The sequence below is a fragment of the Trifolium pratense genome, linkage group LG4 (assembly GCF_020283565.1).
Source record: "Trifolium pratense cultivar HEN17-A07 linkage group LG4, ARS_RC_1.1, whole genome shotgun sequence".
Taxonomy (NCBI): domain Eukaryota; kingdom Viridiplantae; phylum Streptophyta; class Magnoliopsida; order Fabales; family Fabaceae; genus Trifolium; species Trifolium pratense.
In genome coordinates, this window is record NC_060062.1 from 53044796 (window position 1) to 53059574 (window position 14779).

The 14779-nt window shown below is 31.9% G+C and overlaps 1 protein-coding gene across 1 annotated transcript; it reads right to left on the reverse strand.

The window, feature by feature from the left end:
- Positions 1-1150: 1150 nt before the first annotated feature.
- LOC123924438 (proline-rich extensin-like protein EPR1) lies at positions 1151-4279 on the reverse strand. The gene is made up of 2 exons (XM_045977328.1): positions 2079-4279; positions 1151-1459 (listed from the first exon to the last, which is right to left on the reverse strand). The coding sequence occupies exons 1-2, from the start codon at positions 3915-3917 to the stop codon at positions 1379-1381; spliced, it is 1920 nt and encodes a 639-aa protein (XP_045833284.1). The 5' UTR covers positions 3918-4279; the 3' UTR covers positions 1151-1378.
- Between the last annotated feature and the right edge of the window lie 10500 nt (positions 4280-14779).

Sequence of the window (14779 nt, forward strand, 5' to 3'; positions counted from 1 at the left end):
ATTAAAAAATAAATTTAATAACTTTACATAGAGCATATCATTAGAAGGAGTTTAATGAACGTACATTAACAATCGATGCAAAAATTGAACAAGAGATCAAATTGTAAAATCTCTAAATTATGATTCAGTAGCTCAATCAATTCAATCAGAGTCAAATCAAATAATTAATTTAAGTTAACACTTGAATGGATTCTTCGAAGTTTAGTCGGATATCATATCAGTATTCTCTAAACAAAATTTAATACCATGTCATATTTTCATTTTAATAAATTTATGTTAAAATTAAAATAAATTTTCTCACAATAAAACATTAGAGTACCAAAAAAATTCACCTAAATAAATAAGTAAAATAAATTATTTTTCTTTTTGCAAAGGAAATAGTAATTTTTTTTTTAATACAAAGTAAAAAACAAATGAAAAATGCAAAACATAAATAAAATCCAATTCTTCATTTCTTCAAATTGAAACAGTTCCCAAACCGGGTCAAGGGGGCGGTGAAGGGGGCGGCTGAGGAATCAATCGGCGGAACAGGGTCAGAGGTTTTGGTAACCATTTCTTAATTACAATTATTTTCAATTAATCATTTGATTAGACCAAGGATTGGATTTTGAAAATGAAACCTAAGACTAATTCTAACATTTTTCTTAGGGTACTAAATGTATTTGTGTAGTTGGTTATTGTAGCTAGCCTAGCCAGTGTTCTGAACTTGTATGATACTACAACTTTAATAACTTTCTTGCAATTATTATGATCATTTTTAAATTTTATTGATTTCTTAACTTTGATCTAAACCAATTTTGATGTTTACTTGACCCTCACTACATATAGCTAGCTATTAGATTCTAGAGTTTTATATATACTTGCTTTAAATTGCATTGGCAACTACAATATTAGGGGTTGTAAGGGTTGTGAGCTATGAAGCACGTACTCCTCTCAGATTAGGCGTGTCTCGTGTCAGTGTGTCTATGCATGTACTTCATAGGTTAAGCTTAAAATTGATGTCAAGTGGAGCAACTGTACTAGTTTACACATAATTATTTTATTTTAAGCAATTGGGTGTTCATGATCTAATTAGTGTGCAAGAAGATGCCTTCGGCTTTCGAATTTCGATTCACAAATTGTAAATTAGACACTCACATTTCGCTTTGCATTTTGCTGATAACTCAAAATCTCATATTATTCATGTTGTTTGAAGAAAGACCACAATACAATGAAAGAACAAAAGGATAAAAAAATTTAATAATTTATGGGTGTAATTTTTCATGTTCAATTCCATACATGTGAAATAATTTTATATTTTTGCAAACCAAATATCCGCTTCGCATCAATCCTTGTTTTGTCATATGAGCCTGGTATATATAGCATCTGCTGCAGGTACTCAACATAACAAAATGGCGATAGCAAGTCCACTAGTTGCCAACATCTTTCTCCATTGCCCTTGGTAAGATGTTGCACCACTCTGTGAAACATAAAATCATAAGATTTGGTATCTCATGCACAAAGCTCTTTGTATTTGACACATAAATAATTTATACGGTCATTTTCACAATTTCAAGATTCAAAATTTTAAAGTATTGTTAAAGATTTAACTATGTATATTTTTGTCCTTTTTGTTTTTGATATACACTCATTACTGAAACTCACATTGGACCCTGATTAGTTCAATTCAAGCCAAGTGGTCTCTTCTTGTTAGGGACAAATCTCTCTTAGCATCTAATATCTATATCTACAAGATTCAAATGAAGATCTTATATAAGGAGAACCAAAATATTCTCCACTTGAACTAATCCAATTTCATGATACATGTCGTATTCTATTGACATTTATATATGTTTGTATAGGAAATGGATTGGGTGCAATTACACATTCACATTGTTGTGAATCTTGACCATCCGATCTTTGATCAAATCACATTTTAACTGCGTGATTTAGATCCGTTTTACAAAATTAGAGTACAAATGTTCCTGTGAAAATCAGATGACTGAGATTGCATGAATGTGGTAATGCAGCATAATCCAGACCAAAGAGGTCCAAAATTATAGTAGTGTAACTTAAATAAAGATGGAAAAGGGTTTTACCGCATTGGGACTTGGTGCTGGTGATGGTGGCTCATCTGATTCCACTGGAGTAGTATCATTAGCTAATGGTGCTGGGGGACTCCTCCTAATGATTGTTGAACTTGTAGGTTCTGGAGCTAGAGCCGCTGCGTGATGTTTCTTATGCTTATGCTTGTGTCTTCTTCTCTTGTGCTTGTGGGGTGGTGGTTGTGGCGCATCATCTTCAGGTGCTGGTGCTGGTACTGATGATGGTGCGTCTATTGGTGTTGGTGCAGGTGATGGTGGGTTAATTTCCGGGGAAGGAACAGGTGATGATATTGGTGCTTTCTTTTTGTGTTTGGGTGCTGGTGCGGGTGCTTTCTTTTTGTGTGCTGGGGCTGGTGCTGGTGTTTCTTTGGCTGGTGCCGGTGCTTTTGGTGCCTTTGCAGGTGTCGGGGATACCTTTGGTGGTAAAGAAGCTGGTGGCAATGGTAATGGTGAAAGTGAAATAGGTGGAAGAGAAACAGGTGCTTTTTTGGGTGGATGTGGCGGTGGTTGAATTTTAGGGGATGGAGTTTTGGGGCTTAATGCTGGTGTAACCTTTGGGACTGGCAATTTTGCAGGAGCAAGTTTTGGAGGAACTGGTGATTTCACGGGAGCAGATGTTGGAGGTTTTACTTTTGGTACTGGTGGTTTCACAGGTGCAGATTTTGGAGCGGTAGCTTTTGGAACTGGTGGTTTCACAGGTGCAACTGTTGGAGTTGTAACTTTGGGTACAAGTGGTTTCACAGGTGCAGCTATCGGAGTTGCAACTTTCGGAACCAGTGGTTTCACAGGTGCGGCTGTTGGAGTTGTAACTTTTGGAACTGGTGGTTTCACAGGAGCAGATGTCGGAGTTGTTACTTTGGGAACTGGTGGTTTCACAGGAGAAGATGTTGGAGTTGTAGCTTTTGGAACTGGTAACTTAACAGGGGAAGATGTTGGAGATGTAACTTTGGGAACTGGTGCCTTCACTGGAGCTGTGACTTTGGGGACTGGTGACTTCACAGGGGAAGATGTTGGTGACGTAACTTTAGGAACTGGTGATTTTACAGGGCTAGATACTGGAGATGATTTTGAAGTTGCAGGCGGTTGAGTGGTGGTTGGTTGTTTGCTCGAAAAGGGAGAAGTTGCTACCACAATTGGTGGTTTTTTAGCCGCTGAAGGAGTGCCAGAAGTTGGCGATGCTGCCGTCGGCAACTTGGAAGGTGCAGCAGGGATTATGGTTGGTAATTTGGAAGGTGCTGCTGACGTGATTGTGGTCCAGGGTTTGTTAGAAGTAGGAGAAGTTGCTGCTGGTGGTTTCTTTGTACTACTAGCTGGAGTAGCTGCCACAACAGGTTGTTGTTTGGCTACAGATGGTGAAGTTGCCGATGGATTTGTGGTTGGCAACTTTGATGGTGCAGCTGCCGTGACCGTGGTTACGGGTTTGTTAGAAGTAGGAGAAGTTGCTGCCACAACAGGTTGCTGTTTGGCTACTGATGGTGAAGTTGCAGATGGATTTGTGGTTGGCAACTTTGATGGTGCAGCTGCCGTGTTCGTGGTTACGGGTTTGTTAGAAGTAGGTGAAGTTGCTGCCACAACAGGTTGCTGTTTGGCTACTGATGGTAAAGTTGCAGATGGATTTGTGGTTGGCAACTTTGACGGTGCAGCTGCCGTGTTTGCGGTTACGGGTTTGTTATAAGTAGGAGTAGCTGCTGCTACAACAGGTTGTTGTTTGGCTACAGATGGTGAAGTTTCAATTGGCAATTTAGAAGGTGCTGCTGCATGTGATTGTGCATCAATTGAGGCTAGAGGGTAGCACAGGCTTGCTAATGCCAATGCCCAAAACACTGCAGCCATTGTAGGATGTGTGTGATTTCACTGATTTGTTAGTGTGTTTTAGCTTGTTATTTATAGAGTATGGTTTATGTATTATGAAAAGTTAATTTGGTTGAGATGTAATACTTAGAGATGTAGATGATATGGTGAAAGAAGAAATGTACACTTCTTGTAGTTGCAACATCTCTACTGATAATCCAACTTAGAATGTCAACAGTGGAAAAAGCATGTATCAAGGGGCCAATGAAATCAGAATCTTGGTTTTGCATGTTAGTGAGAACATAATTTTACCAATTATATTTACATAAGACCTATATTATATTATGGGGTCAGATGGTTATGTTAAAATCTGATGATCTAACATACCAATGTGATTGTGATAGAAAAAAGAATATGTATAACAATTATGTTCATGCTTAAAGTTTTATTTAGATATATTTACTTAAAACATGACAGGATATGCACATTCACAAAAATTGGAGGGTAAATAGTGGTATATTTCGTTAACAGTTCTCTATTTTGCTTAAATACTTTAAAATTATGACAAATACACAATAAATTTTAACCATAAACCATCCATCAATTTTATGTGTTTTGTATCTTAAAGTCCGCTTTGGTAACATTTAATTTCATGAGCTTTCTATCAAATTCCTTACAAAATGTTCAATAAATGCGTGTACTCCTTTTTTTTGACAAAGAAAGATCAGATTATACCCAGAAAGAAAAATTAAGTTCAGAAGCAATAAGAAATCGAATTAGCAAGAATTTTTACGTAAAATGATGTTGACAAAATTGAGCTACATTGGCTTGTAAAAGAATTAGGTTATATACACAAATGCTGTCCATAAGCACAGCTTTTGTGTAGTTTGGATAAGAGTGAGAATAGGTCAGGCAAATCGATATAATTTACGTACTTCCCTATGTCAGATTAAGACTAAGCCGTTCTTTTTATTTCTAATCAACAAGGTTAAGGTTTCTTAAAAGATTACTTAGTTTAAAAAACATATTAAATCTCAAAAAAAAAAAATTTGAACTTACCAAACCGACCTACTCAAATAACATACTAAACTTGACTTTAATTGAACAAGACAGACTTTGTAAAACCTAGTTCGGTTCGTCCTATTTCCTTCCTTATGTATAGATGTGTACTATTGGACACAAATGCAGATTTTTACATTGCAAAACCTAGTTCGGCTCATCCTATTTCTTCTCTTATGTCTAGATGTGTACTTTTGGACAAATGCGGATTTCTCGTTGAAAGGTAATTTTTATCTTCCGAACTATGAAATATTTTGAGCCAACAAGTTTACACTGTTTTTTTTTTGGTTATAAAAGCAAAAGCTCACAATGATTGTTAATCCTCATTGCGTTGGCTAGCTATAGTTAAGGTGCTATTATTTGTTCATTCATTCATTCTGACTATATAAACTATGATAAAATGTAAGTAGCTGGATCCTTATGGAGAAGAAAAAAGATTGTACATCATGCAAAATCAACTAAACATAACTCCATAAAATATTGTATACAAGTTTGTATAGTTGATAATGATCAACTATATAATTAGACTGTGATTTTTCTCCTCTTAACACAAAGTTTACTACATGGTATTAAATTGAGTTTTTTTATTTTCCCGTATGTGTCTGTGTGGTATAACTTTTTCCCCTTTTCTATATTATTTCATCTCCTTCCATTGATTACTCAATCTAGTTCAATGGTTCCTTAAACGTTCAATCATTGATAAAACATGTTCAAAGATGGTTGCTATTCCCCCTCCCCACATGACCGCATACTCACACTTATCGGGAGATATTTTCGGTAAAATTTGTACTACCGGAAGATATCTCCCTAGAGATATGTGAGAATTTTAGTCAATTTAAGGGGCAAAGAGCATAGCTGACCCACACCCATGTTCCGGGTGTGCAGCGGCATCGGACCTCAAAATTTTGAGGTCATTTTGAGAAAATGGTCTCAAAATTTTGAGTCCATATAATAATAGTTATATATTTGTAATATTCATAAAATATTAAATATGTATCAATAGATTAATGGTAGCCTCTAATATTTGAGTGCAAGATCTTTGGTTTGGTTTCTTTTTTAACAGATAATAAAATAAATCGATTTAATTTTTGTTGAGAATATTAATCTTAAAATTTTATTACTTTTTTTGGACTTGATAAAATTTTATTACTTTAAAAATAGTAGAATATGTGACATTTTTTTTAAGTAAAAAATTATTTTTTTGAAGGTGTTATGCGATCTTTTTCTTGGGCCAGCCCAAGTTAGTGTCAAAATCCCAAAGATTTCTCTCCCCACCTTGTGTTTCTTTTTTATCCCCATTTTTTCATTTTTACTCTTAAAGAAATATTTCTGAATGTATTTTTCAAATTTTTATTGTCTTGGAAAAAAACTTCGGAAAGTTTCCGAATTTGAATTAGAAAAGTTTCAAAAAACATGTGCCGAAATTTTTATACAAGAGTAAAAATAAAAAAAAAAAAAAAACATGGAATATAGAAAAGAAACACGGGGGTGGGAAGAGAAAAGTTCCAAAATATCTCGGCTATTGTGTTAGTCTAAAGATTACCATATGACAAAATTGAGTGTATCATTTGTTGGTGTGTTATCTGTTGACAACATTCACCTCTCAAATAGTTAAATCATGCAAATTTTGTTGTGTGAGAATCTAAGAATAAGAAAAGAAAGAAACTATAATTTTTCAAACATACTAGGTACATACCCGTGCATATGCACGGGACGCGGCGCGTTTTATTTCGTTGGGTTGTTAGGTCGTCAAGTTTATTCGGCGCGTTGCACGCGCCTTAGAATTATCTTATTTTATTAAAAAGTAAAATAGTGAAATAAAAATCAAAACATTAATTAAAGATATTTATTTTTTTTAATTATATATTTTCTTTTTCTGAATAAAGTAAAGTCAGGTTAAAAATTATATAACTTATCGATCTTTATAATGTTTTTTTATTCGTGCAAAGCTTAAAAAAGACTAAAGTGTTGGGACGGATGAGGTATATATTTATAGATTCATTGTTAAATATTTGTTGTTGAATAATTAAATGTATATGGTATATATTATAGACCTGATTCATCAGTTATTAAATCAACCTGAATAGTTGACTTTTGCTTGTAATTAAGAATGGAGGGAATAATTTGATAGAATATCTGATAAGGTAATTATTATTATTATTATTATTATTATTATTATTATTATTATTATTATTATTATTATTATTATTATTATTATTATTATGTACTTGTATTGATTCTTTTGACTCTAAAAGAATATAAAGTCAGACTTTGTCTAAAATGAACAAGTCCATCAAGTTGTGCATGGTGCACAAGCAGCTATTTATATTATAACGAATACGAATTTTACAAAATTTACCGTTGGATTGAAAGTTTATATCATATAGATCATCTATAAAAATTTTGAAATTTTTAAAAAATCATTTGATATGTTATTGAGACCCATCAAAATTAATGGTTTATGGGTTTTTATTGAATACCGTTAATTTTGATGAGTCTCGATAACATATCAAATGATTTTCAAAAAAATTCAAAATTTTTATAGATGATCTATGTGACAGGGACGGATGCACTAAGGGGCATGGTGTGGCTTTAGCCACACCAGATTTTTTTGATATTTTTTTTTATAAACATATATATATATATATATTGTGTTAAATATTGTCTTCGGATACTACTTAAATATATTAATAAGGAAATTTTATCTTTTATTTTGTGTGTTTAATACTTTAAAAATAAACTACTACAAAGTAATCTTTTCAATATTAATTTTATCTTTGATTTCCTTTTTTAATATGTTTAACAAGTGCTCCCAAGTACTATTTAGCTAGCATGACTCATAAAAAAAAAAAGGTTATATTGGACAATTGGTCCCTTAACTATTTATGAGTTTCATATTGGGCAATTAACTAATTAACGTTACAAATCGTCTCTTAACTAATTAAAGTTACAAACTGATCGCTTAACTTTATTTATGTTTGGCATATTGATCATTTCCTTTAATTTTACTAAAAAAAACGTTAATTTTATCTTTGGTCTAAGAAAGATTTATGAACTCGTAATCGTATTTCTTAACACGCCTACCAATATTACTCATAAATAAATCATTTATGCGTACATATAACGAATAACATAAAACAAAGTTAACTTTTTTTTGAGAAAAACTAACGAAAATGATTAACATGACAAACAAAATTAAAGTTAAGGGGCCAATTTGTAACCTTAATTAGTTAATGGACCAATATGAAACCAATAAATAAGTTAAAAGACCAATTGTCCAATTTAGCTAAAAAAAAAAAATAGAATTGTCTTTAATTGAAGTAGTGAACACAAAACACGTATGTTTCTCTCCCTTTTCATCAATCAACTTCATCGCCCACCTCCCCATAGCCACCACTCACCAAATTTGAGTCCCTCATTGTCATTTGGAGCTTTAGATGTGAAAAATTATTGAGAATAGTTGAGCTTAATTTAACCAAGTGATTTTGTAGATGAGCCAAAAATGGTGGTGCGACATTAACTTCAAAATTATATTAGAGATATTTAATTTTAGCCACACCAGTTTTTTATGCCTGGATCCGTCCCTGCTATGTGATATAAACATTCAATCCAACGGTAGATTTTGTAAAATTCGTATCGATTATAATATAAATCGCTATTTGTGCACCATACACAACTTGATAGACTTGTTCATGTTAGAACTCGTGGGTCATAATAGTGTAAAATCAAATAATATATAGTGTTATCTACCATTTGATAAAGCTTCATCGTTATCACCCCATTAACAACCATTTTATTTCATTTGTGTAAAACAGAGTTTGGTAGCAACATTTCTCATCTTCATGGAGACTTACTACAGTGATTACATCGATCTCACACCAATCGGTACTTTTACAACCATGTTTTTCACTAATCAGGTAAATCAATATACTCTGTTTTATTTATGAAAATTTGATTTGATTCTCTAATAATGTTGAATGACAATATATTCATATCTGTTTAAACTAATTTATCAATTGAATGGTTAAATTTGAATCAGAGATTTGGAGAGGTGGATCCAGCTTTTGTTCTTGAGTTTGGCGAAGAACTTCCTGCAAAATGAAGAATCATGGATTATCGATATAAACACCATCTTGTGACATTCAACAAAGACCAAAATCATCCTCTTCTTATGGATGGATGGAATGAGATGAGGGAGGTATTTGATCTACATCAGAACGAAGAAATTTGTTTTGCATACCATGGAGAAGGTCTTTTTCGGTATCATGAGTTCAAGAAGATTTCAACCTAAAGATCAAATTCCAAACTTTCATAGCCGATGTGTTACTCTTGAAACTTTTGTGAGGTATCAAGTTGAACTTACTGGTGATAATATTAGGAATCTAAAATGCCCCGGCTGTTGTGTTAGTCTAAAGATTGCCATATGACAAAATTGAATTGAATGTATCATTTGTTGGTGTGTTATCTGTTGACAACATTCACCTCTCAAATAGCTAAATCATGCAAATTTTGTTGTGTGAGAATCTAAGAATAAGAAAAGATGGAAACTATAATTTTTCAAACATATATACCTTAAATTTAGGCATGACAATAAAACTCATATCCGCGGGTACCCATCCAAATCATATCCGTTTTGACGGGAAATACCCGAGTTGACTGGGATTGGGTTCGGGTTTGAGTTTTCCCCGATTTCAAAAGATGGGTTTGGGTTCGGGTTTGAGTTTTCCCCGATTTCAAAAGATGGGTTTGGGGCGGGTAATGGGTACAATGATACCCATCCCGAACCCGTCCCGCTTATACTAAAAATTAGATTTTACCTCTTTTAAATTAGAAACGCTTAAACAATCTCTTAAATTAGGTTCATGTATTTATTTTTTATTTTAATTTGAGTATTAAACAAACCATTTTCTCTATTTTTTTTCTTTATTTAAAAAAATATTGTTGAAAAAAAATAATTTTGGACATTTAATTTTTTTTTAATAAAAAAATACTAAAATATAATCTAAATTCATGTGGAAAGATGCGTAATGGGGATACCCGATCCCCATTTGGGTATGGGTTTGGGGTTATCATTTTTATCCCCGCTCGAATTTGTGATTGGTTTGGGAAAACCCAAATTTTATGGGTTTGGGTTTGGGGAGGACAAAACCCGTCCCGCCGCATTGTCATGCCTAACCCTAATCAAGTTTCATATAATCGTGAGAATGGTATGAACTATGAACCTCACTGCAACAAATTAACATAAAATTAGCATTTTCTTTTTTTGCTCATCAACAAATGAGTTATGTTGTAAGCATGTGAAACTCCAAATTCAAAAGATTCAAGATTCTAGGTTAATGTGCAATTGTTAAATAAAATTATCTCATTATTTGATAAATAGTTATAAATATTCTACTATACATGTCTTAAACAATATTGTTACAATCGATATGGTATTAAGAGAGTTTACAACATAACTACTCATCTCTAAAAATAATAATCTCAATTCAATTTCTAAAATCGTCATTTTAAGAGATAGCTCAACATCGATAAAACAAAAGCAAAATGTCCTATTATCGATTCAGATATTAATCTTATAATAAACTCAGAGATTAAATAGTAGTAATATCTTGTTGTGCCTATTACATGTCAATGGTACGTAGGTTGAAAAACAAATTAAAGTAATAATTGACACTTGCGTGTTCATAAAAAAAATATTCACTTACGTAGGCAGTTTGTTCCATTTTATTCAAATTAGATAATAAGGAGCAAATTAAAGCTTACTCGTTAAATTATTATTGTATAAAAAAACTTCTACGTTAAATAATAATGACAAATCTTCAGCTTCATACATAATTTAATATTTAATATCATTTACAAAAGAGAAAAACAATGAACATGAAAGATCTGATAGATCTAATCTAATCCTCTTAATCCAACCACTACAGTGTAGGTGTATGTGTCATATTTACGAACTAGAAACTAGTATAATATATTTTTTACAATAGATTACATTTTCTTAAAAAAAAATGTATTCAGGGGCAGACATTACATATTAGTGGGGTTAATTATGAAAGAAACTATGAATAAGAAAATAATAATAATATTGTTTAATGCAATGCATTTGCAATGAAAATAGTCTACCGTCTATTTTTTAAAGATCGGTAAAAATAACATCATTGTTTGGGCCTTGTTTGATTTTTTTGTATTTTGGATTTCAATTACTTGACTCTATGTAAATAATTGTAGTCTACATTGGTACGTCTTGTGCTAGGTAGACTATTTTATCTTAATATATCTCATTTTAGCTTGTTAAAAAAAAATAACATCATTTTTAATTGTACCAAGAACAACTCCTTCTATAAATTAACAATTATAAGATGTCTATTTAACCATTGATCACTCATTTTGTTACGTAGCTACCTATTTATAGGCTAATGCTACGGTGGACCACCTTCACAAGTAGTCCACCGTGGACAAGTGATCTATCGAATATGAATTTTACAAAATTCATTATTGGATTGAAAGTTTATATCGTATAGATCATTCATAAATTTTTTAAATTTTTTTGAAAATCATTTGATGTGTTATTGAGACCCATCAAGATTTACGTTATTTAATAAACCGTTAATCTTGATGTGTCTCAATAACATATCAAATAGTTTTCAATTTCTCTAAATTTTTCCGTGGATGATCTATATGATCTAAACTTTCAATTCAACGGTGAATTTTGTAAAATTCGTATTCGTTATAAGATTATTCGTGACTGGTCCACCATGGATCACTTGATGAAGTGGTCCATATTAAAATTTACCGCTATTTATAAACTTCATAGATGAAAAAACACATTTCACGCTTGTGGTTGCTACTGCCAAGACCAAAGACCAAACTTCATAAGCTTATAACCATATCAAATGTGATGCACCTTTGAAGCCCCGATACTCCAAAAATGGCAAAGTATCGTGTTCGATACGTACTCGATACCGATACTCGTCTGATACTTTCTTATACACGTATCGGAGAAGTATCGTATCGGAGAAGTATCAGCAATTAATATTATTTTTTAAAATAAAATATAACCAATACTTGTCGGATACTTCTCTGATACGCATATCGATCGAAAAAATATCGGACAATTAATGCTCTTTGATGATGGAAACGTATGAGAGGAGACTGATGCAATTTGTATTTTCTCTTAAGTATTGAATGTTAGAGTATGATGTTACCAACTATGTCTTTATTAGTTTTTCTCCTTGTCATGATTTGAACTCTGGACCTCCAACTCATTAACCTTTAACTCAAGTAGCTTAACCAGTTGAACCACTCATCTCACCTTCCTTTTTGGGTAGTACTTAATATATGTAATTGTCACTTTGTTTTTTTATTTTGATAAGTAATTTGAATGTTAATTTTTATCATTATCGATTTCAGTTATGTTTATATATTGTGCATTTATATATTTAATTTTAAATTTAATTTTTAAATAACGTATCCCGGACGTATCGTATCGGGTATTTTGAAAAAAAATTGTATCGGTGTCATATTGTATCGGTATCGTGTCACGTATCGGGGCTTCATAGTGATGCACTTATTTGTTTCCACAAGTTTTGCACAAAGATCTCAAAGTTTCTTAACTTTGCAAATTTTAGGTCACATCGAACATTTCTAACATAATTCTGAAGCTAATGTCACCACTTCCGGCACATCTACAAAACTATTTGGATAAAGCTCAATCATCCACAATATATTTTCACATCAAAAGCTGCATATAACAATGAAGGACTCAAGCATGAAACACATTGTAAAAATTTAATATTCTCTTCATCAAATCTAACATTGAGCTCACGCAATTGGAAATCTAATACACTAAACAAACAATCATGTTTGGCGTAGCTTTAGCCACAATGTGCTCTATGTGCATCCGCCCCTAATTACATCTAATTTTTTTTTTTTTTTGTGTTAACTCTTAACTTGCCGATTCTCATGTATATGAGATCTGGTAATTTAAAATTTGACTAAAATATAATAATAAATCGTTTACTAGAATTCGATCTCAAGTTTTTATAGAACAATTGTCGAAAAAAATATTGAGGAAACGTTCAGATTGTGGTGGACCAATAAATGATATATGATGTCAACTAAAAAAAATAAAAATGCTAAATATATTTTGGGTCATGCTAAATAGTGTCATTGATTTGAGGTAATGGTTAAGAAAATAAAAATAGAAACAAAAGCAAAAGTTTTAAGTTGAAAATATTCTCTTTTAAAATTTCAAGACATTTTTTTATTAGCGTTAACCCTCTGGTTTCTAGGGAAAAAGGGTCTTAGTAATCCAGAGTTTTGAACGGAAAGTAAGTAAAGTCTAACAAAAAATTGTTCTCACCGAAAATCGAACTCAGATTCTCCCGAACGATTCATCTGAGGGGAGCTCATTAACCACTTAAGCTCAATGTTTTGGTTAAATTTCAAGACGTTGAATGCACTACTTTCAAGATTATATTACTATTTAGTTTTCTTAACTATTGACCCAGGAACGTTGTTTAACATTTTTCATATAATTTCGAATTTATTTCCTATAAAATTTTAATGGTAATTCTAGTTCTCAATAATATTAAAATTTGTAACAATAGCCCTTATTTTAAAAACTTTTTATAAAAAATAATATTTTTAGTCCCTGAAAATAGTCCCTATAAAATATAAATAGAACTAAAAGTGAATAAAATCATTTCAAAATACTCTATTTTGAAGGACTAAATTCAAAAACTCATAATTATGTAAAGACTAAAAACATATTTAATTGATCAACTAAAAATCATTCCACAAGACATTATTAGGGAAAAGAAATAGTCAGAGGAAAAAAATATTTCCCATGTAAAAATTTTTTTTTTATAACAAAATTTTAGGATGAAGAAATGGTGCATTAGTTTAAGGTAGAGAAAATTTAATATAAAAATAATTATTGTTGAAAGACAAATAAATTTAATTAATAATTTAAAATTAAAGTAAAATAGTTGAAAGAATATATCATATAAAAAGATCAATAGTTGAGAAACAACAAAAAAAAAATTATATGAATAAAATAAAATAAATCCTATAATTCAGGAATATGTCCACAGTTGGTGATAAGTTGGTCTCATCATTCATTTAAAAACAAAATTGTGAAAATGAAATTAAAGACCTGGTATACAATAGTAGTATTATCTCATCTAATCCTCCTCATCCAAACCACTACAATTATTAATTACATATATAATTCTTAAGTCTTAACATGAAGCAATTGTCTCACATTTGTGCTGATGCAAAAAATAAATAAATAAATTTAAGTACAATTATGCAAATTAATTAATTAACATGGTTTTTTTGGTTACATAAGAGAAGAAAAGAAAAGAAGACAACAATGAGATTACTCCCTAATAAACTCTACACCCCAAGCATCCTCTAAAAGAGGTCTCAACAGATCACTAGGCGGAGTAGAGATCTTCACCAAAGGCGAGTTCGAGATAGCACACATTTTTGTCAAAACATCCGCACAAGCATTTTCCTCACGCAGCGTGTGAGTAATAACCACCTCTCAGTCATTTTCTAGCATCCTCCGAATACTATGAATCTCATTAGCAAAACGGTAATGCGCTGTGACCCGTTGCTTTAATTAACATGGTGAATGAGATAATCGATCAAAATCCAATCCACGTATGTTTGTTGAACAACTTTCGTACGTTATACTAAATTTGATTGTCACTTGTCAAATTAAATATCTTACTTACTAAACAACATGGAACATGAGTGTTTCTTTGCAATTTGGGTAACAAAGAGACGTGAAAGTGGAGGAAGAATTACATAGGGACATATCCAAATAATATTTTATT

Coding starts and splice junctions, on each gene's coding strand:
- LOC123924438 (XM_045977328.1), bottom strand. CDS start 3,917: ATGGCTGCAGTGTTTTGGGCATTGGCATTAGCAAGCCTGTGCTACCCT. Junction 1,460..2,078: donor CAGCACCAAGTCCCAATGCG/GTAAAACCCTTT, acceptor TATGTTTCACAG/AGTGGTGCAACATCTTACCA.